This window comes from Nerophis lumbriciformis, linkage group LG03, assembly GCF_033978685.3.
Source record: "Nerophis lumbriciformis linkage group LG03, RoL_Nlum_v2.1, whole genome shotgun sequence".
In the NCBI taxonomy this organism is placed as follows: Eukaryota; Metazoa; Chordata; class Actinopteri; order Syngnathiformes; family Syngnathidae; genus Nerophis; species Nerophis lumbriciformis.
The window spans coordinates 37,131,391-37,158,887 of record NC_084550.2 but is presented as its reverse complement, the minus strand read 5'-3'; the positions used below and the strand labels follow the sequence as shown (position 1 = coordinate 37,158,887).

The following is a 27,497-nucleotide window of genomic DNA, read 5'->3' as shown; positions in this document are numbered from 1 at the left end:
CTTATAAACACTACTGAAACAGTCTTATATACACTACTGAAATGTTATTACATACACTATTGAAATGCTCTTACATACATTACTGAAATGCTCTCACATAAACAATTGAAATGTTTTTCTCTCACACACCCTACTGAAACACTCGTATAAACACTACTGAAATGCTCTTACATACACTACTGAAATGCTCTTATAAACACTACTGAAACACTCTTATAAACACTACTGAAATGCTCTTATAAACACTACTGAAACGCTCTTATAAACACTACTGAAACGTTCTTATAAACACTACCGAAATGCTCTCATAAATACTACTGAAATGCTCGTATAAACACTACTGAAACGCTCTTATAAACACTACTGAAACACTCTTTTAAACACTACTGAAATGCTCTTATAAACACTACTGAAATGCTCTTGCATACACTACTGAAATGCTTTCACATAAACAATTGAAATGTTTTTCTCTCACACACCCTACTGAAACACTTTTATTAACACTACTGAAATACTCTTACATACACTACTGAAACACTCTTATAGAAACTACTGAAATGCTCTTACGTACACTACTGAAATGCTCTTATAAACACTACTGAAACGCTCTTATAAACACTACTGAAACGCTCTTATAAACACTACTGAAACACTCTTATAAACACTACTGAAATGCTCTTATAAATACTACTGAAATGCTCTTATAAATACTACTGAAATGCTCTTATAAACACTACTGAAACGCTCTTATAAACACTACTGAAACACTCTTATAAACAATTCTGAAATGCTCTTATATACACTACTGAAATGCTCTCATATAAACAATTGAAATGTTTTTCTCTCACACACCCTACTGAAACACTCTTATAAACACGACTGAAACACTCTTATAAACACTACTGAAATGCTTTTACACACACTACTGAAATGCTCTTATAAACACTACTGAAATGCTCTTATAAACACTACTGAAACGCTCTTATAAACACTACTGAAACGCTCTAATAAACACTACTGAAACGCTCTTATAAACACTACTGAAATGCTTTTGCAAACACTACTGAAACGCTCTTATAAACACTACTGAAACAGTTTTATAAACACTACTGAAATGCTCTTACATACACTACTGAAATGCTCTTATAAACACTACTGAAACGCTCTTATAAAGACTACTGAAACACTCTTATAAACACTACTGAAACGCTCTTATAAACACTACTGAAATGCTCTTATAATAACTACTGAAATGCTCTTACATACACTACTGAAACACTTGTATAAACATTACTGAAACACTCTTATAAACACTACTGAAACACTCTTATAAACAATGCTGAAATGCTCTTACATACACTACTGAAATGCTCTCACATAAACAATTGAAATGTTTTTCTCTCACACACCCTACTGAAACACTCTTATAAACACTACTGAAATGCTCTTACATACACTACTGAAACACTCTTATAAACACTACTGAAATGCTCTTACGTACACTACTGAAATGCTCTTATAAACACTACTGAAACACTCTTATAAACACTACTGAAACGCTCTTATAAACACTACTGAAATGCTCTTATAAACACTACTGAAACACTCTTAAAAACACTACTGCAATGCTCTTATAAACACTACTGAAACACTCTTATAAACACTACTGAAACACTCTTACATACACTACTGAAACATTCTTACATACACCACTGAAACACTCTTATAAACACTACTGAATTTTTTTTTTGTCTCACTTACACACACAAACACCTGGAATTATTTTTCACTCGTATGTATAAACGGATTTCACCTGTGTGTGCCTTTTACATGTGCGTGTGAGAGACAACAATTTCAGTAGTATGTGTGCAAAGATTTCAGTTATGTGTATGAGCGCATCTTACCACTGTGTATGGGAGCATTTTACCACTATGTGTTAGAGCATCTTACTAGTGTGTGTGAGCGATGTTGCATTCCGGTTCCGGGTACCAATAATCCCCGCCCCTTTTCAGACAAGTTTATTTTTGTTTTTTTTTAAAGCCAAGTTGTGGACAAAATGTCTGCCGACAAGTAGCTTAACCGAGGCGGGAGCTCCACTTCATAATTTGAGGGCTTCAGCGGAGGATATAAGAACACTTTCAATGCAACAAGGGTCGGGCTGTCGCCATACCCGGACATCTTATATGTAATAGAAATGTGTATGGTGTGTGGTCATTAAATATGTATTTTCTTCACAGAAAATGAGCCAAAGTCAGTGAGTCTCAGTTTGAAAAATTAATTAATTGTATAATTTTTCTTTTAATAAAAAATGAAAACGGGTCCCACAGACCCGAACACCACACAAGGGTTAAAGTAGCGCAGGATGATGGCTTGAATCTTGAAACTGCATACAAGTCTTTACATTGAATAAGTAGGTCAAGCAAAAACGGATGTATAATCGACAAGTACAGTGTCACACTGGTGAGGTACTGTCAAAAAGGTAACTGAACAAAGTACAAACTGTTTTTCAATAAACTCCACACAAACACAATCAGCAAAGCCCGAGACCACCCGAGGGTTTGAATATGTTCTTTGACAACTATACCAGATGGCCACTATGCAATCAGATAATTATGGGGACCGTTTTCCCCATCACAATAATGTCCTAATTTATATGCCGCAATACTGCGCCTATTGCATCTTCTTTCCAAACCCTCACTTGGTGACTTGTGCCAGTTTCTTCCTTCTCCCTGATGAATCGAGTTGTTCTTATTCCTCATATTAAGCGGGTTAAGGGTGGCGTTTGGGGATTCAGAGTAGACAGGGTAGAAAGAAAGGACAGAAGGAAGCGATGATGGGAGGATGAACTACACAATTTTCCCACCCAAACTTCAGCACATTTCTATTTTTGAAAGCTAGGGGGAACTCTAATCTTCTTTTTTTTTGCAGACATCCCAGTTTTTCCCTTTGAGCCACTGGCCCAAGGTCATACCAGAACGGCAGCTCTGCATCGCCTCCAGTAAACATTAGCATTCTCTGAACTGATCAGCAGACCACAATGTAAGAATATAGCATTCAGTCTACTGGACTTATTCGCCTTCTTCTGTTCTTTTTTTGTCTTTGTCTTTTTTGTCCATTTATAATACAAAGCAGGGAGGATGCTGTTAAAAATGAAAGGAGTTGCTCTCTGCTCTAAATTCCAGTATTTCAAAAGCAACTTGTTTTTTTTACATATAGCTGATAAATAATAATTCCATATTATGTGCAATGGTTTCCCTGTAAAACGGAGTCGTCCCGTATTTAGAGACAAAAAGTAAGTGAAGGTCATACTTGCCAACCTTGAGACCTCCGATTTCGGGAGGCGGGGGGCGTGGTTAAGAGTGGAGGAGTATATTTACAGCTAGAATTCACCAAGTCAAGTATTTCATATACTGTATATATATATATGTATAATAAATAATTGACGAAATACTAGAAATACTAAGTCAAGTATTTCATATATATATATATATATATATATATATATATATATATATATATATATATATATTTATGTATATATAAATATATATTTATATATATATAAATATATATATATATATATATATATATATATATATATATATATATAAGAAATACTTGACTTTCAGTGAATTCTAGCTATAAACATATATATATATATATATATATATATATATATATATATATATATATATATATATATATATATGTATATATGTATATATAAGAAATACTTGACGAAATACTAAGTCAAATATTTCATATATATATATATATATATACATATATACATATATATATATATATATACAGTATATATATATATGTATATATATATATATATATATATATATATATATATATATATAAGAAATACTTGACTTTCAGTGAATTCTAGCTATAAATATATATTTATTTTATTATATATATATGTATATATATATATATATATATATCCATCCATCCATCCATTTCTACCGCTTATTCCCTTTGGGGTCGCGGGGGGCGCTGGAGCCTATCTCAGCTACATTCGGGCGGAAGGCGGGGTACACCCTGGACAAGTCGCCACTTCATCGCAGGGCCAACACAAATAGACAGACAACATTCACACACTAGGGCCAATTTAGTGTTGCCAATCAACCTATCCCCGGGTGCATGTCTTTGGAGGTGGGAGGAAGCCGGAGTACCCGGAGGGAACCCACGCAGTCACGGGAAGGACATGCAAACTCCACACAGAAAGATCCCGAGCCCGGGATTGAACCCAAGACTACTCAGGACCTTCGTATTGTGAGGCAGATGCACTAACCTCTCTGACACCGTGCTGCCCATATATATATATATATATATATATATATATATATATATATATATATGTATATATATATATATATATATATATATATATATATATATATATAATAAATACTTGAATTTCAGTGTTCATTTATTTACACAAATACACACACATAACACTCATCTACTCATTGTTGAGTTAAGGGTTGAATTGTCCATCCTTGTTCTATTCTCTGTCACTATTTTTCGAACCATACTGAACACCCTCTCTGATGATGCATTACTGTGTGGCACGCACAAAAGTGCTTTCATCAAATGCACTAGATGGCAGTATTGTCCTGTTTAAGAGTGTCACAACATTGCTGTTTACGGCAGACGAACTGCTTTACGGTAGAAAAAAACGTGACTGCTGTTGTTGTGTGTTGTTGCCGCGCTGGTAGGACTTAATGAAACTGCCTAACAATAAACCCACATAAGAAACCAAGAACTCGCCCTCCATCCTTCTACAGTTATAACGTGATTGGGCAGGTACGCTATTTTCGTGAGAAAATTTGTCCCGGGAGGTTTTCGGGAGAGGCGCTGAATTTCGGGAGTCTCCCGGAAAATCCGGGAGGGTTGGCAAGTATGGTGAAGGTACGCCCTTTGTCCCGCGCTTTTATGACCGTGAGAATAAAACACTGTCGGTAAATTATAAATACATTCCACTAAATGACAAAAGTTTGCCACAGACGAAGCCAATCGATGGCAGAGTGACTAGTCCAGTGGTTCTTAACCTGGGTTCGATCGAACCCTAGGGGTTCGGCGGAGCCTCCGCCACGGAGGTAAAGACAAGTCCGACTTATCGTGTAACTAAAAACTTCTCCCTATCAGCATATTATGGATAACCCCAAACAATGTTCCCTCTAATTTTCCATATGATTTGCAGGTTTTTTGATTGATCGATTGAAACTTTTACTAGCAGATTGCAAAGGAAGAGAATACACAGTACGGTTTACACAGTACAGTACATATTCCGTACAATTGACCACTAAATGGTAACATCCGAATACGTTTTTCAACGTGTTTAAGTCGGGGTCCACGTTAATCAATTCATGGTAATGTGTGTAATGTGTTGTGAGTTCATGCACTGTGTTGGTTTTGTTCTTTGAACAAAACCAACATGCACAGTTCATTTTGTGCACCAGTAAAAAAACATATGACTTTTTCTCGAATTTGAAGAAAAAAAAAACATTTTATTTTTCACTAAAGAAGGGTTCGGTGAATGCGCATATGAAACTGATGGGGTTCCGTACCTCCAACAAGGTTAAGAACCACTGCACTCACTGATCAAACCCGTTGCAGTTCGACTTTCCTAGCATGTTTGAGTATTCAGCATGCTCGTCCGCCTAGCTTCGGGAAATTGGACTCAAATGACTTAAAACATTTTTTTTCAAATAACGAGTAATTACGGAAATTCGTACATATTTTTTTTTCCAATCAATCATTTATCAAACTCATTGCAGTTCGACATTTTTTAAATTTTTTACTTGGCTGTCACTCTGCCTTTGCTTGATGATAGCGAGCTAGTTGTCCACCTATATACCACATTTTCCGGACTATAAGGCGCACTTAAAATCATTTTTTTCCCTCAAAACCCGACAGTGCGCCTTATATCTCGGTGCGCCTAATGTACGGAATAATTCTGGTTTTGCTTAACGACCTTGAAGCGATTTTATTTGGTACATGGTGTAATGATAAGTGTGACCAGTAGATGGCGGTCAAACATAAGAGATATGTGTAGACTGCACTATGATGGCAATATGACTCAAGTAAACAACACCAACATTTTATATGTTTCATTAAAAACATAGAACATTACACATGGCGCTCAAAAGTCTTTCAAAATGTTTTAGTACGACTTTGGTAAGCTATGAAGTCGGACTGCTTGATGGATTTTACTGTGCTTCAACATAGGAGTATTATTATGGTGTGTGTATAAGGTAAGACATATTATTTGCCGTTTTGTTTCGCAATATTATGCAAAAGCAACTTTTCTTACCTTCTGGTACCTGGTGATCTGTATTTGGGATTTGCATGAATCCTGAAAAATTGCGCAGTCCGCCTTTGTAGTCCGTGCCGACACCTTAGTCGATAAGCTTCTTCTTTTCCTCTATCTTCTTGTTATGGGACATTCATCCTCCGCATTTGCCATTTCTAATATAAAGTAGTGTAAAGTTCTTACTTATATCTGTCAGTAAACTCGCCATGAAAGCGCTAAAACATACCGGTGTAGTGAGTTTACATTATTCACCCAAGGAACTTTTGTTATTAGAGAGTTCCGGTTGGACCTTTTTTCACAGGAGACATTTCTGACCTTGTTGCACTAGTGAGCCACGGATGAGAAGATGCTGTTCCGTGAAAAAACGTCCGACCGGAATTCTAATAACTAAAGTTCCTTGGGTAAATAATGTTAACTCACTACACCGGTATGTTTTAGCGCTTTCATGGCGAGTTTACTGACAGATATAAGTAAGAATTTTACACTATTTTATATTAGAAATGGCAACAGCGGAGGATGAATGTCCCAAAACAAGAAGATAGAGAAAAAGAAGAAGCTTATCGACTACGGACTACAAATGTGGATGTGCGCAAATTTTCAGGATTCATGCAGATCCCAAATACAGATCAGCAGGTACCAGAAGGTAAGAAAAGTTGTTTTTGCATATTATTGCGAAACAGAACTCCAGATAATATGTCTTACCTTATACACACACCATAATAATACTCATATGTTGAAGCACAGTACAATCCATCAAGCGGTGCGGCTTCATACCTTACCAAAGTCCTACTAAAAACTTTTGATAGATTTTTGAGCGCTGTGTGTAATGTTCTATATTTTCAATGGAACATATAACATTTTGGTGTTGTTTACTCGAGTCATATTCTGTTATGTGTGACTGCCATGTACTGGTCACACTTACCATTTCACCATGTTTGTACCACATAAAATAGCTTTGAGGTCGGGAAGCACACCCAAAATAATTCCGTACATTAGGCGCACCGGGTTATAAGGCGCACTGTCCAGTTTTGAGAAGATGAATGGATTTTAAGCGCGCTTTAGTGTCCGAAAAATACGGTAGTTTTGTGAGCTGCCTGTTTATTGTTCAAATAATCAGCCTATGTAGCTTAATCCAGGACAAGTTCTACTTGAATATGTGGTTCAGTATATTCTTATACTAGCAAAAAATTCATTGTGATGTTTGGAGTTATACTTGCTGTAATGAGATAATTGAGACTTATTTCTTATGTCAAACAAGCCGCACAAGCTTATTATCCCCGATTTCAAGAAAATAAAAAGCATGTCAGCTTTGTGTTATTGTCGACAAAGCACATTATAGATCTTATTAGTATCAAAGCGTATACTTTTTCTTGTCACATTAACCTTTTTTTCCCCCCTCCTATTGTTGCTGTAATTTAATTTCTGCCTTGTGCCGGCGGCCAAGTAAACACAAGATGCGGGCTTCGCTTTTTCAATAAGTTATACGTGGTTTCATGAAAGTCAGGTCATTTATACAGTAGCTCAACACAGTGTGAACAAATGGGACACTGAGCACATTATTTTTCCATCAAAATGTATTATTTTAATGTGGTATTTCATCAAAATGCTGACCTTTGATAGGCATTGCTTTAACTACAGCACCACTGTTCCAACAGTTGAAAGTATCATAACTCTAAAGCATGATTGTGTCACAGTTTGAAGATGTTTTTTTTTTTTTTTATGCGGGTAGGGCTGAATATGTGTTATACCAGTGTTTTTCAACCTTTTATGCATTGAAAAAAATCCGGAGGCACACCACCAGCAGAAATCATTAAAAAACTAAACTCGGTTGACAGTAAAAAGTCGTTGTCGCAACTGTTGGATATGACTTTAAACCATAACCAAGCATGCATCAATGTAGCTCTTGTCTCAAAGTAGGTGTACTTTCACCACCTGTCACATCACACTGTGACTTATTTGGAGTTTTTTGCTTTTTTCCTATGTGAAAGTCTTTTAGTTATTGTTTTGCACTCCTATTTTGGTGGTTTTCCCTGTTTTGTCATTGTTTTCCTGTAGCAGTTTCAAGTCTTCCTTTGAGCAAAAATCCGCCGCAACTGCTTTGTTTTAGCAATCAAGAATATTTCAGTTGTTTGTATCCTTCTTTGTGGGGACATTGTTGATTGTCATGTCATGTTCGGATGTACATTGTGGACGCCGCCTTTGCTCCACAGTAAGTCTTTGCTGTCGTCCAGCATTCTGTTTTTGTTTACTTTGTAGCAGTGACGTGCGGTGAGGTTGATGGCTGGTGAGGCACTGACTTCATCACAGTCAGATTTACAAACATATGAACCCTAAAGAGTATCTTATTCACCATTTGATTGGCAGCAGGTAACGGGTTATGTTTAAAAGCTCATACCAGCATTCTTCCCTGCTTGGCACTCAGCATCAAGGGTTGGAATTGGGGGTTAAATCACCAAAAATGATTCCCAGGCGCGGCACCGCTGCTGCCCACTGCTGCCCACTGCTGCCCACTGCTGCCCACTGCTCCCCTCACCTCCCAGGGGGTGATCAAGGGGATGGGTCAAATGCAGACGACAAATTTCATTACACCTAGTGTGTGTGTGACAATCATTGGTACTTTAACTTAACTTTAACTTTACACATACAAACTGTGGCACAAAAAAAAGCACATTTAATAAAAAAAACGTTATTATGGTCTTACCTTTACTTAGAAATTAAGTCCATGCGCCGCAACTAAAGCCCTCACTTCAACTTTCCACGTGCAAGATTGAATCTATTTAAAAAAGTGTAACCGAGGGTTTATAAATGTCGCCTATACTGTATGAAACAACAAAATAACAAACACGGAGGCTCCAGTTTACACGAGGACCACTTTATTTACTTTCTTTCAAAAACCTCCGCAACGTGACATCACTTCCGCTCTTAGCGCCTTCAAAATAAGAGCTCAAGGCATATACTGTATAACAGCGCATAACAGGAACTTAACATCACAAAGAGGAAAGCCTATGAAAATAGGTTACAAAAGTTATTTAATAAGAAGCCAAAAAGTGCAAAAACAATAATGTTCGTGTTGGAAGAGTTGTGAATTAGATACACCTGCAGTCTGCAGGTGTACCTAATGTTGTGTCCCTGCAGTCATTCACAACTCCTCCAACACCAACATTATTGTTTTTGCACTTTTTGGCTTCTTATGAAATGTTTTTTTAAAATAGATTCAATCTTGCACGTGGAAAGTTTAAGTGTGGGCTTTAGTTGATATAACAATTCTACGGCGGGGGTGCAGGAGGCGAGCCTCAGCCAGTGCGTCTTTTGCAGCCGTTTTATGATCGCTCAGCACAAGAAATACTTTACACACATACAGTTGTTGACAAAATACACTGTACATTATATACCTCAGCTAACTAAACTATGGAAATATATAATATAGTACATATAGCAATACAGTCTCACTGCACAGCAGGCCAGCAGTTAGCCGAGTCCGGAATCCATGTTGAGACACTGAGTGACGTGCCTCAACTGGCTGCTGTTCACCGCACCGTCTCTTCTCAGTATTTGAACGGCAAATGTGAAAATTCAGGGATTTTTAATAAAAATAATCTAAAACTGGTGAAGTTAAATGGAAAATAACTTTATAGTATAATCACTGGATACATAAAACAATATTTTTTTTTTTTCTTTTTACATTTTTTTTCTTTCCATGATGGCAGGTGAGGCCCTGCCTCACCTGCCTCTAGTGACTGCACGTCACTGTTAAACATATGTTTATTATTGCAATTGTGTCCTTAAATAAAAGAGTGAACATACTAGACAACTTGTCTTTTAGTAGTAAGTAAACAAACAAAGGCTCCTAATTAGTCGGCTGACGTATGCAGTAACATATTGTGTCATTTATCATTCTATTATTTTGTCAACATTATTAAGGACAAGTGGTAGAAAATTTATTTTTAATCTACTTGTTTATTTACTGTTAATATCTGCTCACTTTCTCTTTTAACATGTTCTATCAACACTTCTGTTAAAATGTAATAATCACTTATTCTTCTGTTGTTTGATACTTTACATTAGTTTTGGATGATACCACACATTTGGGTATCAATCCGATACCAAGTCGTTACAGGATCATACATTGGTCATATTCAAAGTCCTCATGTGTCCAGGGACGTATTTACTGAGTTTATAAACATAATATGAATTTAAAAAAAAAGGAAAACATATTTTGTGACGATAAAAAATATCGATGTAATCATAGTAGTATCGACTAGATATGTTATTGTAATTGGTATCATTACAGTGGATGTCATAAACACTACAGAACAAATTCCCAATATTCCCTGCAGAACCAACTCTACAATATGAACAAACGCCATGGGTGGCTCGACACCTAGCATCCACTGTAACGATACCACGTACAATAGCGTATCTAGTCGATACTACTATGGTTACATCAGTATTTTTTAACATCACAAAATATGCTTTAGTTTAAAAATATATATATACATATATTATGTTTATAAACTCAGGAAATATGTCCGTGGACACATGAGGACTTTGAATATGACCAATGTATGATCCTGTAACGACTTGGTATCGGATTGATACCCAAATGTGTGGTATCATCCAAAACTAATGTAAAGTATCAAACAACAGAAGAATAAGTGATTATTACATTTTAACAGAAGTGTAGATAAAACATGTTAAAAGAGAAAGTGAGCAGATATTAACAGTAAATGAACAAGTAGATTAAAAATACATTTTCTACCACTGGTCCTTAATAATGTAGACAAAATAATAGAATATGTTACTGCATACGTCAGCCGACTAATTAGGAGCCTTTGTTTGTTTACTTACTACTAAAAGACAAGTTGTCTAGTATGTTCACTCTTTTATTTAAGGACACAATTGCAATAATAAACATATGTTTAACAGTGACGTGCAGTCACTAGAGGCAGGTGAGGCGGGGCCTCACCTGCCATCATGGAAAGAAAAAAAAAGTAAAAAGAAAAAATATTGTTTTATGTATCCAGTGATTATACTATAAAGTTATTTTCCATTTAACTTCACCAGTTTTAGATTATTTTTTATTAAAAATCGCTGAATTTTCACATTTGCCGTTCAAATACTGAGAAGAGACGGTGCGGTGAACAGCAGCCAGTTGAGGCACGTCACTCAGTGCCTCAACATGGATTCCAGACTCGGCTAACTGCTGGCCTGCTGTGCAGTGAGACTGTATTGCTATATGAATTATATTATACATTTCCATAGTTTAGTTAGCTGAGATATATAATGTACAGTGTATTTTGTCAACAACTGTATGTGTGTAACGTATTTCTTGTGCTGAGCGATCATAAAACGGCTGCAAAAGACGCACTGGCTGAGGCTCCAGTAATCCCGCCTCCTGCACCCCCGCCGTAGAATTGTTATATCAACTAAAGCCCACACTTAAACTTTCCACGTGCAAGATTGAATCTATTTAAAAAAGTTATTTCATAAGAAGCCAAAAAGTGCAAAAACAATAATGTTCGTGTTGGAAGAGTTGTGAATGACTGCAGGGCCACAACATTAGGTACACCTGCGGACTGCAGGTGTATCTAATTCACAACTCCTCCAACACGAACATTATTGTTTTGGGCCTTTTTGGCTTCTTATTAAATAACTTTTGTAACCTATTTTCATGGGCTTTCCTCTTTGTGATGTTAAGTTCCTGTTATGCGCTGTTATACAGTATATGCCTTGAGCTCTTATTTTGAAGGCGCTAAGAGCGGAAGTGATGACACGTTGCGAAGGTTTTTGAAAGAATGTAAATAAAGTGGTCCTCGTGTAAACTGGAGCCTCTGTGTTTGTTATTTTGTAGTTTCATACAGTATAGGCGATATTTATAAACCCTCGGTTACACTTTTTTTAAATGGATTCAATCTTGCACGTGGAAAGTTTAAGTGAGGGCTTTAGTTGCGGCGCATGTACTTAATTTCTAAGTAAAGGTAAGACCATAATAACGTTTTTTTTATTAAATGTGCTTTTTTGTGTGCTACAGTTTGTATGTGTAAAGTTAAAGTTAAGTTAAAGTACCAATGATTGACACACACACACTAGGTGTGGTGAAATGTGTCGTCTGCAATTGACCCATCCCCTTGTTCACCCCCTGGGAGGTGAGGGGAGCAGTGGGCAGCAGCCGCGCCGCGCCCGGGAATCATTTTTGGTGATTTAACCCCCAATTCCAACCCTTGATGCTGAGTGCCAAGCAGGGAAGAATGCTGGTATGAGCTTTTAAACATAACCTGTTAACTGCTGCCAATCAAATGGTGAATAAGATACTCTTTAGGGTTCATATGTTTGTAAATCTGACTGTGATGAAGTCAGTGCCTCCTCACCAGCCATCAACCTCACCGCACGCCACTGATGTTTAATGTATCGCAAGATTCGTTTGTTAAAATAAAGCCAATAAAGACATTTTTCGTGGTCCCCTTTATTTAGAAAAGTACCGAAATACTGTTGGTACCGGTACCAAAATATTGGTATCGGGACAACAGTAATACACACACACCGAGCACCCACTGGCAGAAATGTAGATCGGCGCCTATGGGGCAAGGTACCAATGTAATTGCAATCCAACCTAGAATCTAATTAGATATGCAAACACAGCTCTTACTCAGGAACCTGAGATCTGTAATCTAACAATACGGCAACTAGTATAGTATCAAGAAAAACCAAGGGAAGCCAAGGGAAAGAGCCTGGAAGCCTTTTAAAAACATGGCATGTTTATTCAACACGACAGTTGTCCGCATGATAACAGTGTTTACTTACCTTAGCAACCAAACGGCCTGAAATGCTTTTATTAAACTTCTTCTTCTAACCAGTAAGAAGTCGATTTAATTTTCACTGCCTGCAGATACTTTTGCTCTGCAAGTGTAAGCCCTCATCTTTTGTCCCGCACCAGGTGCGCAGCCAACAAACATGACGACACTAAGATGAAATCATGGCGATTACTATTATTACTGATTATACATGTGTTTTTACTGGACCGATATACGCCATTTAAAGACTCATTATGCAATCCTAAATCTGCATTTTCCACACAGGTGGAAAGAAAGTTCATGTGTGACATCAAACTGTCAGATGACCTATGCCATACTTGCCAACCTTGAGACCTCCGATTTCGGGAGATGGTGGGGGGGTGTGGTCCCGGGGGGTCGTGGTTGGGGGCGTGGTTAAGAGCGGAAGAGTATATTTACAGCTAGAATTCACCAAGTCAAGTATTTCATATATATATATATATATTTTTATATATATATATATATATATATATATATATATATATATATATATATATATATATATATATATATATATATATATATATATATACATATACAGATACAGGTAAAAGCCAGTAAATTAGAATATTTTGAAAAACTTGATTTATTTCAGTAATTGCATTCAAAAGGTGTAACTTGTACATTATATTTATTCATTGCACACAGACTGATGCATTCAAATGTTTATTTCATTTAATTTTGATGATTTGAAGTGGCAACAAATGAAAATCCAAAATTCCGTGTGTCACAAAATTAGAATATTACTTAAGGCTAATACAAAAAAGGGATTTTTAGAAATGTTGGCCAACTGAAAAGTATGAAAATGAAAAATATGAGCATGTACAATACTCAATACTTGGTTGGAGCTCCTTTTGCCTCAATTACTGCGTTAATGCGGCGTGGCATGGAGTCGATGAGTTTCTGGCACTGCTCAGGTGTTATGAGAGCCCAGGTTGCTCTGATAGTGGCCTTCAACTCTTCTGCGTTTTTGGGTCTGGCATTCTGCATCTTCCTTTTCACAATACCCCACAGATTTTCTATGGCGCTAAGGTCAGGGGAGTTGGCGGGCCAATTTAGAACAGAAATACCATGGTCCGTAAACCAGGCACGGGTAGATTTTGCGCTGTGTGCAGGCGCCAAGTCCTGTTGGAACTTGAAATCTCCATCTCCATAGAGCAGGTCAGCAGCAGGAAGCATGAAGTGCTCTAAAACTTGCTGGTAGACGGCTGCGTTGACCCTGGATCTCAGGAAACAGAGTGGACCGACACCAGCAGATGACATGGCACCCCAAACCATCACTGATGGTGGAAACTTTACACTAGACTTCAGGCAACGTGGATCCTGTGCCTCTCCTGTCTTCCTCCAGACTCTGGGACCTCGATTTCCAAAGGAAATGCAAAATTTGCATGGTTGGGTGATGGTTTGGGGTGCCATGTCATCTGCTGGTGTCGGTCCACTCTGTTTCCTGAGATCCAGGGTCAACGCAGCCGTCTACTAGCAAGTTTTAGAGCACTTCATGCTTCCTGCTGCTGACCTGCTCTATGGAGATGGAGATTTCAAGTTCCAACAGGACTTGGCGCCTGCACACAGCGCAAAATCTACCCGTGCCTGGTTTACGGACCATGGTATTTCTGTTCTAAATTGGCCCGCCAACTCCCCTGACCTTAGCCCCATAGAACATCTGTGGGGTATTGTGAAAAGGAAGATGCAGAATGCCAGACCCAAAAACGCAGAAGAATTGAAGGCCACTATCAGAGCAACCTGGGCTCTCATAACACCTGAGCAGTGCCAGAAACTCACCGACTCCATGCCACGCCGCATTAACGCAGTAATTGAGGCAAAAGGAGCTCCAACCAAGTATTGAGTATTGTACATGCTCATATTTTTCATTTTCATACTTTTCAGTTGGCCAACATTTCTAAAAATCCCTTTTTTGTATTAGCCTTAAGTAATATTCTAATTTTGTGACACACGGAATTTTGGATTTTCATTTGTTGCCACTTCAAATCATCAAAATTAAATGAAATAAACATTTGAATGCATCAGTCTGTGTGCAATGAATAAATATAATGTACAAGTTACACCTTTTGAATGCAATTACTGAAATAAATCAAGTTTTTCAAAATATTCTAATTTACTGGCTTTTACCTGTATATATATAACAAATACTTGTCTTTCAGTGAATTCTAGCTATATATATATATATATATATATATATATATATATATATATATATATATATATATATATATATATATATATATATATATATATGTATTTATTTACACACATACACACACATAACACTCATCTACTCATTGTTGAGTTAAGGGTTGAATTGTCCATCCTTGTTCTATTCTCTGTCACTATTTTTCTAACCATGCTGAACACCCTCTCTGATGATGCATTCTGCTTCGTCTCCTTGTTGTGTGCGCAGTTGTGCACTGCACTCTCTAAAAGCCCTAGATGTTATTGTCACATATGCATGTACAGTAGATGGCAGTATTGTCCTGTTTAAGAGTGTCACAACATTGCTGTTTACGGCAGACAAACTGCTTTACGGAAGTGAAAACAGGCTGTCGACACGTCACTCAGGTCCGCATGAATTTCGGGAGATTTTCGGGAGAAAATTTGTCCCGGGAGGTTTTCGGGAGAGGCGCTGAATTTTGGGAGTCTCCCGGAAAATCCGGGAGGGTTGGCAAGTATGACCTATGCAGGAAAGGAAGCCAGGACTTGGCTCAAATACACAATCACTGCACTCGGGCGGAAGGCGGCGTACACCCATATACAGTATATATATATACGTTAGGTCAGGAAAAAAACACAGAGGCTATATCATCCCTACAAGTCAGGGAAACCTGCGAAACAGGCTTGTAGGGATGATATAGCATCTTGTTTCTGTTCCTGACCTAACGTATATTCCGCTTTACCCCAGTATTGAGCACTGTATAACAGATAAACCACAGAAACTTCGACTATATATACCGTATTTTTCGGACTATAAGTCGCAGTTTTTTTCATAGTTTGGCCGGGGGTGCGACTTATACTCAGGAGCAACTTATGTGTGAAATGATTAACACATTACCGTAAAATATCAAATAATATTATTTAGCTCATTCACGTAAGAGACTAGACGTATAAGATTTCATGGGATTTAGCGATTAGGAGTGACAGATTGTTTGGTAAACGTATAGCATGTTCTATATGTTATAGTTATTTGAATGACTCTTACCATAATATGTTACGTTAACATACCAGGCACGTTGTCAGTTGGTTATTTATGCCTCATATAACGTACACTTATTCAACCTGTTGTTCACTATTCTTTATTTATTTTAAATTGCCTTTCAAATGTCTATTCTTGGTGTTGGGTTTTATCAAATACATTTCCCCAAAAAATGCGACTTATACTCCAGTGCGACTTATATATGTTTTTTTCCTTCTTTATTATGCATTTTCGGCAGGTGCGACTTATAATCCGGTGCGACTTATACTCCGAAAAATACGGTATGTATATATATATATATATATATATATATATATATATATATATATATATATATATATATATATATATATATATATATAATAGCCACTCTTTGCTCTGATTACTGCTTTGCACACTCTTGGCATTCTCTTGATGAGCTTCGAACACACCTGTGAAGTGAAAACCATTTCAGGTGACTACCTCTTGAAGCTCATGGAGAAAATGCCAAGAGTGTGCGAAAAAGTAATCAGAGCAAAGGGTGGCTATGTGGAAGAAACTAGAATATAAAACATGTTTTCAGTTATTCCACCTTTTTTTGTACATGTGTTCATTCATAGTTTTGATGTCTTCAGTGACTATCTACAATGTAAATAGTCATGAAAATAAAGAAAGATCCACTGAATGAGAAGGTGTGTGAAAACGTTTGGCCTGTACTGTATATATATATATATATATATATATATATATATATATATATATATATATATATATATATATATATATATACATACACATTTATCATTTATATTTATTTAATTTATTATTATTACTAGAGATGTCCGATAATATCGACCGATAAATGCGTTAAAATGTAATATCGGAAATTATCGGTATCGTTTTTTTTTATTATCGGTATCGTTTTTTTTTTTTTTTAATTAATCAACATAAAAAACACAAGATACACTTACAATTAGTGCACTAACCCAAAAATCCTTCCTCCCCATTTACACTCATTCACACTCATTCACACAAAAGGGTTGTTTCTTTCTGTTATTAATATTCAGGTTCCTACATTATATGTCAATATATATCAATACAGTCTGCAAGGGATACAGTCCGTAAGCACACATGATTGTGCGTGCTGCTGGTCCACTAATAGTACTAACCTTTAAAAGTTAATTTTACTAATTTTCATTAATTACTAGTTTCAGTGTAACTGTTTTTATATTGTTTTACTTTCTTTTTTATTCAAGATTTTTTTATTTTTTTATTTATCTTATTTTATTTTATTATTAAAAAAAAAAAAGTACCTTATCTTCACCATAACTGGTTGTCCAAATTAGGCATAATAATGTGTTAATTCCACGACTGTATATATCGGTTGATATCGGTATCGGTAATTAAAGAGTTGGACAATATCGGAATATCGGATATCGGCAAAAAGCCATAATCGGACATCCCTACTTTTTAAGTTATAAACAGTGTTGGGACTAACGCGTTAGAAAGTAACGCGTTACTGTAACGCCGTTAGTTTCGGCGGTAACTAGTAATCTAACGCGTTATTTTTTTTATTCAGTAATTTAGTTACCGTTACTACATGATGCGTTACTGCGTTATTTTACGTTACTTTTGATGTAGTATCGCTAGAAACAGAAGCGCTGCGGTGCCGTTCTTCTGAATCTTCCTCTGTCACAAGCCGGAGAGAAGAAAAGAGGCGCGGTCTATGTGTGTGTGTGTGTGTGTGTGTGGGGGGGGGGTGGTTGGGGGGCGGGGGGCGGGGAGGGAGGTTTGATCCGCGGTTTGATATATGAAACAAAAAAAAAAGTTGTTGGCACGTTCAGTTCACACACAGCGTGGTCATGGCGAGCGCAATAACGGAGGAGCTTGAACGCCCAGCGCCATTGAATCGGTGTGTTTATAAGTGCAGATTCGGTTGTGCAAAACGAGGGTTTTAAACACATGCTGAACGTGCTTGAACCACGTTACGACATCCCGTCGCGCACCCACTTCAGCAATAAGATTGTGCCAGATCTTTATGAGCAGGAGAAGAAAAAAGTTGTGGATGAACTATCCCGAGCATCAGCTGTTGCGCTCATGACAGACGGGTGGATGTCCAGGGGAACTATAAGCGCTCACTTCATCACAGCAGACTGGGAGATGAGAAGACACGCCCCCTCTACGAGAGTCACCTTGCGCAGGTACTGACACAAGCAGTGGAGGAATGGAAGATAAAGATATCCCAGTCACACGTGATGATGCCAAAAATCTAATAATTACAGAGAATGAGGCAGGACTGGGACCACAGATAGGTGCTTTGCACATGTAGTGAATTTGGCATCACAGAAGGGAATCTCAGTCAATATGATGGAGCGCCTCTTTGGGAGGATCAGGAAGGTTTCTTACTTCCACCCAAGCACAACAGCTGCTCATGTGCTTAAGACAAAGCAAGAAATGCTAAAGCTGCCTGCTCATACATGATGTCCCAACGAGGTGGAACTCCACTTATGATATGTTGGAGCAGCAGGCAGCTATATACTCTGCATTGACACACAACACCCTGAAGACAAATGTCACCCTGTCTGATGATGATGTGAGAGTGGCAGATGAGGTCCTCTAGGTGCTTAAACCCCTCAAAAGTGTTACATCTCTACTGAGCACTGAAACTTCACCATCTGTGTCAATGATCCTGCCACTGAAAACAAGGATTCTACAATCCATGGTTCCAAGTGTGGAAGACAGCAGCATCACTCCAGATGTCAGGCTTTATTTCACTACCTATGTTTCAAGGAAGATGATGTTTCTTCTTATGTTGCACTTAAACTTGTTTTTTTATTAATGGTCATTGGTCCAAGTTTAAAGAAAGGAGGAATGCCTTTTTATGTTGCACTGTTTTTCATTAATTGTGTTAAAAGGAAAATAAAAATGCATGTCAAGTTGATCAACAGATTGTATTATTCTCCAGTGCAATAACAGTACTGAAATGAAGGCAAAAAGGGCATTAATGGGAGCTTTAAAAAAAAAAGAAGAAAAAAAGAAGTAACTAAATAGTTACTTTTCACAGTAACGCATTACTTTTTGGTGTAAGTAACTGAGTTAGTAACTGAGTTACTTTTGAAATAAAGTAACTAGTAACTGTAACTAGTTACTGGTTTTCAGTAACTAACCCAACACTGGTTATAAATTGGTGTTTTACCTGATTCTGATAACTTGCATTGATTGAAATCAGACAGGATCTACAGTAGTGCTGATGACTTACACATTTTCGAAGTTACATTGTGGAGGAGAAAAAAAGTCTTCCTTTCTGTTCAATACCTTATGAAAGTGGTTGTTTTTTGTCATCTTATTTGTTCGGCTTCCATATTCGTTTTTATACACTTTGACAAGAAATATATTTACGGCAAACTCTGTAGCTTGCTAGCTTGTGTGCGCTAGCTTTCTGAGACTCTTATTTTGTTAGCCCAGGCAGGATGGAGCAGCACTTTTATTGTGAGGACAGGAACTGTGCGGTCGGTCTTTATAGAGTTTTGACGGTAGGTTCGGCGCAAGAGTCTCTTAAAATATAAAGTGTTTCTCGCCTTTCTGTCGGTCATTTTTTCTTAATAATGATAACGGAAATGACGTATTGGTGAAGATTGAAGATCGCTAATTTTTAGGTCTATTTTTTCAATGCATGGCTGGCGATCGACGTAATGGGCACTCCTGCTGTAAGCCATGTCTTGACTCATTCTTCGGCTAGCTCTATCAAGCCCAACCCCCAAGTGCAGGCTCACCAGTTTATGATTTGCATCGGTGAGGTGTGTCTCCTCGTAGCTGTCATCGTGCGCCGTCCAGCTGTAGGACACCAGGAAGTGGAGGATGGGCGGGTGGTAGATGACCTCCGGACGCGCCCAGCGAACTACCAGGGCGCTTCCATTCACGTGTCGCACTTTCATGTTGAACGGAGCGCTGCTGCACGCTGGAGGGAAGGAAGCAGCAAACAGAAGGAAACCGTTAAGAATCCATGTGAGAGCTGGGTAAAAATAATCGGACCATAGAAATACAGTAATAGTATGATAATAACACTGTGATTGTCATGATCCGTGGTCCGGATCATGTTTTTGTTATGTTCTGTTAGTTTTGGACTCTTTTAGTTCCTGTTTGACACTTGAGTTTGTTTTAGTTACCATGGCTACTTATGATTTCCACCTGCCTCTGGTGTTCGGTACGCGCACTTGATTCTAATCAGAGGACTATTTAAGCCTGCCTTTGCCAGTCAGTCGTCCTGGCGTCATTCTGTCATGAAGGGGTTTTCGCTTACTACGGGGTTGTTCTCCCAGGAAGACGAATGGATGACTCCGGACAGGACTTGCAGGTAGGAACATGATTTAATTTTAAGAAACAATCAACGAGGTACAAAACAGAAAACCAACTGAAGGCAAGCGTGCCTATCGCACGCGAAAGCTAAGGCAAAAACTTAAGACATGAAACTTTAGACATGAACCTCACAAAACTGTGGCATGAAACAAACACGATACTGTGGCATGAAACCAATAGCATTAACTATGGCATAGAACAAACACGGAATTGTGGCATGAAACCAATAGCATTAACTATGGCATAGAACAAACACGGAACTGTGGCATGAAACCAATAGCATTAACTATGGCAGAGAACAAACACAAAACTGTGGCATGAAACCAATAGCATTAACTATGGCATAGAGCAATCACAGAACTGTGGCATGAAACCAATAGCATTAACTATGGCATAGAACAAACACGGAATTGTGGCATGAAACCAATAGCATTAACTATGGCATAGAACAAACACGGAACTGTGGCATGAAACCAATAGCATTAACTATGGCAGAGAAAAAACACAAAACTGTGGCATGAAACCAATAGCATTAACTATGGCATAGAGCAATCACAGAACTGTGGCATGAAACCAATAGCATTAACTATGGCATAGAACAAACACGGAACTGTGGCATGAAACCAATAGCATTAACTATGGCATAGAACAAACACGGAACTGTGGCATGAAACCAATAGCATTAACTATGGCATAGAACAAACACGGAACTGTGGCATGAAACCAATAGCATTAACTATGGCATAGAACAAACACGGAACTGTGGCATGAAACCAATAGCATTAAGTATGGCATAGAACAAACACGAAACTGTGGCATGAAACCAATAGCATTAACTATGGCAAAGAACAAACACTGAACTGTGGCATGAAACCAATAGCATTAACTATGGCATAGAACAAACACGGAACTGTGGCATGAAACCAATAGCATTAACTATGGCATAGAACAAACACGGAACTGTGGCATGAAACCAATAGCATTAACTATGGCATAGAACAAACACGGAACTGTGGCATGAAACCAATAGCATTAACTGTGGCATAGAACAAACACGGAACTGTGGCATGAAACCAATAGCATTAACTATGGAATAGAACAAACACGAAACTGTGGCATGAAACCAATAGCATTAACTATGGCATAGAACAAACACGGAACTGTGGCATGAAACCAATAGCATTAACTATGGCATAGAACAAACACGGAACTGTGGCATGAAACCAATAGCATTAACTGTGGCATAGAACAAACACGGAACTGTGGCATGAAACCAATAGCATTAACTATGGAATAGAACAAACACGAAACAGTGGCATGAAACCAATAGCATTAACTATGGCATAGAACAAACACGGAACTGTGGCATGAAACCAATAGCATTAACTATGGCATAGAACAAACACGGAACTGTGGTATGAAACCAATAGCATTAACTATGGCATAGAACAAACACGGAACTGTGGCATGAAACCAATAGCATTAACTATGGCATAGAACAAACACAAAACTGTGGCATGAAACCAATAGCATTAACTATGGCATAGAACAAACACGAAACTGTGGCATGAAACCAATAGCATTAACTATGGCAAAGAACAAACACTGAACTGTGGCATGAAACCAATAGCATTAACTATGGCATAGAACAAACACGGAACTGTGGCATGAAACCAATAGCATTAACTATGGTATAGAACAAACACGGAACTGTGGCATGAAACCAATAATGACGCCAGGACGACTGACTGGCAAAGGCAGGCTTAAATAGTCCTCTGATTAGAAGCAGGTGCGCGTCCCGAACACCAGAGGCAGGTGGAAATCATAAGTAACCATGGTAACTAAAACAAACTCAGGTGTCAAACAGGAAATAAAAGAGTCCAAATCTAACAGAACATAACAAAAACATGATCCGGACGACGGATCATGACAGTGATAGAGGCCATGGAAGATACAGTAATGGGGTTTTCTGGTGCAGTTCTCCAGTGGTTTACTTCATATATACATGGAATAACTTTTAGGCTATGTCTACACTAAGCCGGATAACCCCTCAAACAAATAATTATTTAGCCTAAGCCCCGTTTCAGCCACACTAAACCAGCGTTTAAGGTTCCCCTCCTTGGATAATTTTTACACCGGTAAGTGCGGCGTGTATTCCTTGAATCTCCGGCTCTTAGCTTTGTATGGACTCATTGATCGTTTACAAACTGAGTTTGTAGAGGAAATGAAGTCAGAAAGGCCGCGCCCCACACAGTGACGTCGGAAAAAACGCGCCACAGCCAGCTTCATAACAACCGGAGGTAACCACTGGAAAGATGGAGGCGAGTCATCCAGATATGCCCGTGTTTCTGTGGGAATCACACATGAATACCTTGAGAGGAGAAAATGCGCGATTGCAGCTATTTGGGATACAACACTTCTCAAACGGCAAGAGAACTTTCGAATGTCCAGGTCAGCTGTGATTCTACTTACCCAAAAAACTTTGTCCATCCGTCGAAAGGGAGACAACGAAAATGTGGTCTCCCGTGAATGTGATGAAAAAGGTAGTGTGTGCTTTGTATTACCAGGCCGTCGAGGAAAACGACAAACTCATTTGTACTGGCAAAGCACACTGTATCAGTTATTGTCCGCCATGTATGTCGCGGACTCAACGTCTAGGTCCAGAGTATATAAAGTCACCAAAAAGGAATGGACAATGAAGGTGAAGGCAAAAGAGTGAGGGTGTCCTGACCAGATATCTAGATCCCTAGTTTGATTGATGTAAAATGTTCTTCATCACATTGTTTAAGTGTCTAATAAAGATTTGATTAATTTATGATGGCTCAGGTGTGATTCACTACAATAGGACCCCACAGCACACTGGATTCCAGTTAATTGAAATACCGCAACACTGGATATTGTTCAGATAAGTTAAATGTAAGAACTTGCACACAAAGCAACACTGGAGGTGACTATGACGTGTGCATTTTCCGCGCATGCGTACTAGGTCGCGTTGCGCCGGCTGACGGAGGGGGTAGGGGGTTTTAAACGACCATTGTGTGTGTGTGGACAAGGATAAGTTTAGGTGGGATTTACCCTGGATAACCTTAGTAAACAAGGGGTCTTAATGTTGCTTTTAATGATGTAATGTCCAATGTGTCCAACCTGTCATGTGGTGTGGCCCAGGGTTCTGTTCTGGGGCTTGTTTTTTTTGTGTTGTATCTGATGCTTCTTGGGGGGTTGATCAGTAGTTTTAAAAATGTTTCTTATAATTTCTATGCAGATGATTTTCAACTGTTATGCTCCTTCAATGATTCAGAGTTTAACTTTTTATCTGAGTTATTGGAGTGCGTATCCTGTATTAAAAACTGGTTGTCCTTAAGTTTCCTCCAGATAAATTCAGACAAAACGAAAACTCTGATAATTGTCCCCGATAAAAAGATCCCCCTGATCAAGAACTCCCTTGGTGCTCTGGGTGTATCTGTTAAAAGCAGCCTCAGGAACCTTGGAGTTGTGTTTGATCAGTCAATGTCTTTGGAAGGTCACTGTCGTCAACTGACCAAAAACTGTTTTTATCATCTCAGAAATATTTCTAAAGTGAGAAATTTGTTGTCAAAATTGGATCTCGAGATGATCATTCACACGTTCATTTCGTCTCGCATAGCAATTCTCTCTTCACCCTTTTCAAGAAGTCATTGCTAAAGAGACTTCAGACTGTACAAAATGCGGCTGCCAGGCTTTTGATCGGTGCACCCAGAACAGCCCACATCACCCCTGTTTTACTACTTTAGTCACAGACTACTTCTAGTCATTAACGCACAGATCCTACAGACGTACATACAGAAAATTACAATATCTAATACACATTAGAGACTAAACACACTGTCAGCATGCTCATAAAAACTTTAAGCCATCACACAGTCCCTAGACTCTCCTTTATATACAGGTTTAGTCTTTGGAAGCAAGGACCAAAAACAAAGCCAGTGTTGGTGATATAAATAGATATGAAGCCTTATATGTAAACATCCTAATCATACCTCTGATATGTGTTTGTTTATTCCCCACTTGGTTTGTGTTGAATACTGCAAGACACTTCATCATCCTGTTCCTCCGGTGATACTCTCTCAAATGACAACCAGGCACCCGAAACACATACTGCAGGTTATCTCCTTTCTTCTGCAATTTGGGGTAAAATGCGTGCATTTTCAATCAGCTTTAACCTCTAAAACCTGGACTAGAGAGGCTTGCAAGAAAACCAAACAACTACCGTATTTTCCGGACCATAGGGCTCACCGGATTATAAGGCGCACTGCTGATGAGCGGGTCTACACAAGTCTATCTTCATACAAAAGGCGCACTGAAGAAGTGCCAAAAGATGTAGACTTTACTTAAATCAATGAGGGAGCAGCATCTCCTCATCCGTGGCTCACTATTTCTTTCTTTCTGGTTTATTTGAAATAGGGACAGATGCAGAAACATAGATATCTGAAACAATCATCCAATGACATCATAGTGTTTGTAGCCAAAGATAATTTACAACACTTGTCCCTAACAACAACAACAACACAGATCTAACATCATTAAAATAGGAAAATAAAAAGAATGAGGCAAAGAGAAGTCGATAATAATGATAATAGTAATAATAACACAGACAAAGTGCAAACTAGATAAGAACCTATTAGTAAAAATTAGTAAAAACTAAACATGGGAACACAATTGTTGCTCAACTGGCCACAATTTTGTTAGTTTTTTGAAAGTGACAAGTGCAGGTATACTTTTCAAAGTGTCAGGTAGAGAGTTCCATAGTTGTGGTCCTTTTATTGCAAAGGCAGTCTGGGCAAAAGATCCATCCATCCATCTTCTTCCGCTTATCCGAGGTCGGGTCGCGGGGGCAGCAGCCTAAGCAGGGAAGCCCAGATTTCCCTCTCCCCAGCCACTTCGTCCAGCTCTTCCTGTGGGACCCCAAAGCGTTCCCAGGCCAGCCGGGAGACATAGTCTTCCCAACGTCCTCGTTCCTGGGTCTTCCCCGCGGCCTCCTACCGGTCGGACGTGCCCTAAACACCTCCCTCGGGAGGCGTTCGGGTGGCATCCTGACCAGATGCCCGAACCACCTCATCTGGCTCCTCTCGATGTGGAGGAGCAGCGGCTTTACTTTGAGCTTCTCCAGGATGGCAGAGCTTCTCACCCTATCTCTAAGGGAGAGCCCCGCCACCCGGCGGAGGAAACTCATTTCGGTCGCTTGTACCTGTGATCTTGTCCTTTCGGTCATAACCCAAAGCTCATGACCATAGGTGAGGATGGGAACGTAGATCGACCGGTAAATTGAGAGCTTTGCCTTCCGGCTCAGCTCCTTCTTCACCACAACGGATCGATACAGCGTCCGCATTACTGAAGACGCCGCACCGACCCGCCTGTCGATCTCACGATCCACTCTTCCCTCACTCGTGAACAAGACTCCGAGGTACTTGAACTCCTCCACTTGGGGCAAGATCTCCTCCCCAACCCGGAAATGGCACTCCACCCTTTTCCGGGCGAGAACCATGGACTCGGACTTGGAGGTGCTGATTCTCATCCCAGTCGCTTCACACTCAGCTGCGAACCGATCCAGTGAGAGCTGAAGATCCTGGCCAGATGAAGCCATCAGGACCACATCATCAGAGACCTAATCCTGCAGCCACCAAACCAGATCCCCTCAAGGCCTTGACTGCGCCTAGAAATTCTGTCCATAAAAGTTATGAACAGAATCGGTGACAAAGGGCAGCCTTGGCAGAGTCCAACCCTCACTGGAAACGTGTCCGACTTACTACCGGCAATGCGGACCAAGCTCTGGCACTGATCATACAGGGAGCGGACTGCCACAATCAGACAGTCCGATACCCCATACTCTCTGAGCACTCCCCACAGGACTTCCCGAGGGACAAGGTCGAATGCCTTCTCCAAGTCCACAAAACACATGTAGACTGGTTGGGCAAACTCCCATGCACCCTCAAGGACCCTGCCGAGAGTATAGAGCTGGTCCACAGTTCCACGACCAGGACGAAAACCACACTGTTCCTCCTGAATCCGAGGTTCGACTATCCGGCGTAGCCTCCTCTCCAGTACACCTGAATAGACCTTACCGGGAAGGCTGAGGAGTGTGATCCCACGATAGTTAGAACACACCCTCCGGTTCCCCTTCTTAAAGAGAGGAACCACCACCCCGGTCTGCCAATCCAGTGGTACCGCCCCCGATGTCCACGCGATGCTGCAGAGTCTTGTCAACCAAGACATACCCACAGCATCCAGAGCCTTAAGTAACTCCGGGCGGATCTCATCCACCCCCGGGGCCTTGCCACCGAGGAGCTTTTTAACTACCTCAGCAACCTCAGCCCCAGAAATAGGAGAGCCCACCACAGACTCCCCAGGCACTGCTTCCTCATAGGAAGACGTGTTGGTGGGATTGAGGAGGTCTTCGAAGTATTCCCTCCACCGATCCACAACATCCGCAGTCGAGGTCAGCAGAACACCATCCTCGCCATACACGGTGTTGATAGTGCACTGCTTCCCCTTCCTGAGGCGGCGGATGGTGGTCCAGAATTGCTTCGAAGCCGTCCGGAAGTCGTTTTCCATGGCCTCACCGAACTCCTCCCATGTCCGAGTTTTTGCCTCTGCGACCGCTGAAGCCGCACACCGCTTGGCCTGTCGGTACCTGTCCGCTGCCTCAGGAGTCCTATGAGCCAAAAGAACCCGATAGGACTCCTTCTTCAGCTTGACGGCATCCCTCACCGGCGGTGAGGGATGCCGGGCAAAAGATGTTCTACGGAATGGAACGCGA

The 27,497-nt window shown here is 39.5% G+C and overlaps 1 protein-coding gene across 4 annotated transcripts in view; it reads right to left on the bottom strand.

The window, feature by feature from the left end:
- Nucleotides 1-27,497, bottom strand: part of LOC133583860 (receptor-type tyrosine-protein phosphatase gamma-like) — a 941,097-nt gene that overhangs the window by 170,945 nt on the left and 742,655 nt on the right. For all 4 annotated transcript variants that reach the window (XM_061937677.2, XM_061937679.1, XM_061937678.1 and 1 more), the window contains one exon: nucleotides 20,122-20,306. In XM_061937677.2, coding sequence (XP_061793661.1) covers nucleotides 20,122-20,306 — 185 coding nt within the window. The remainder of the gene's footprint in view (nucleotides 1-20,121; nucleotides 20,307-27,497) is intronic.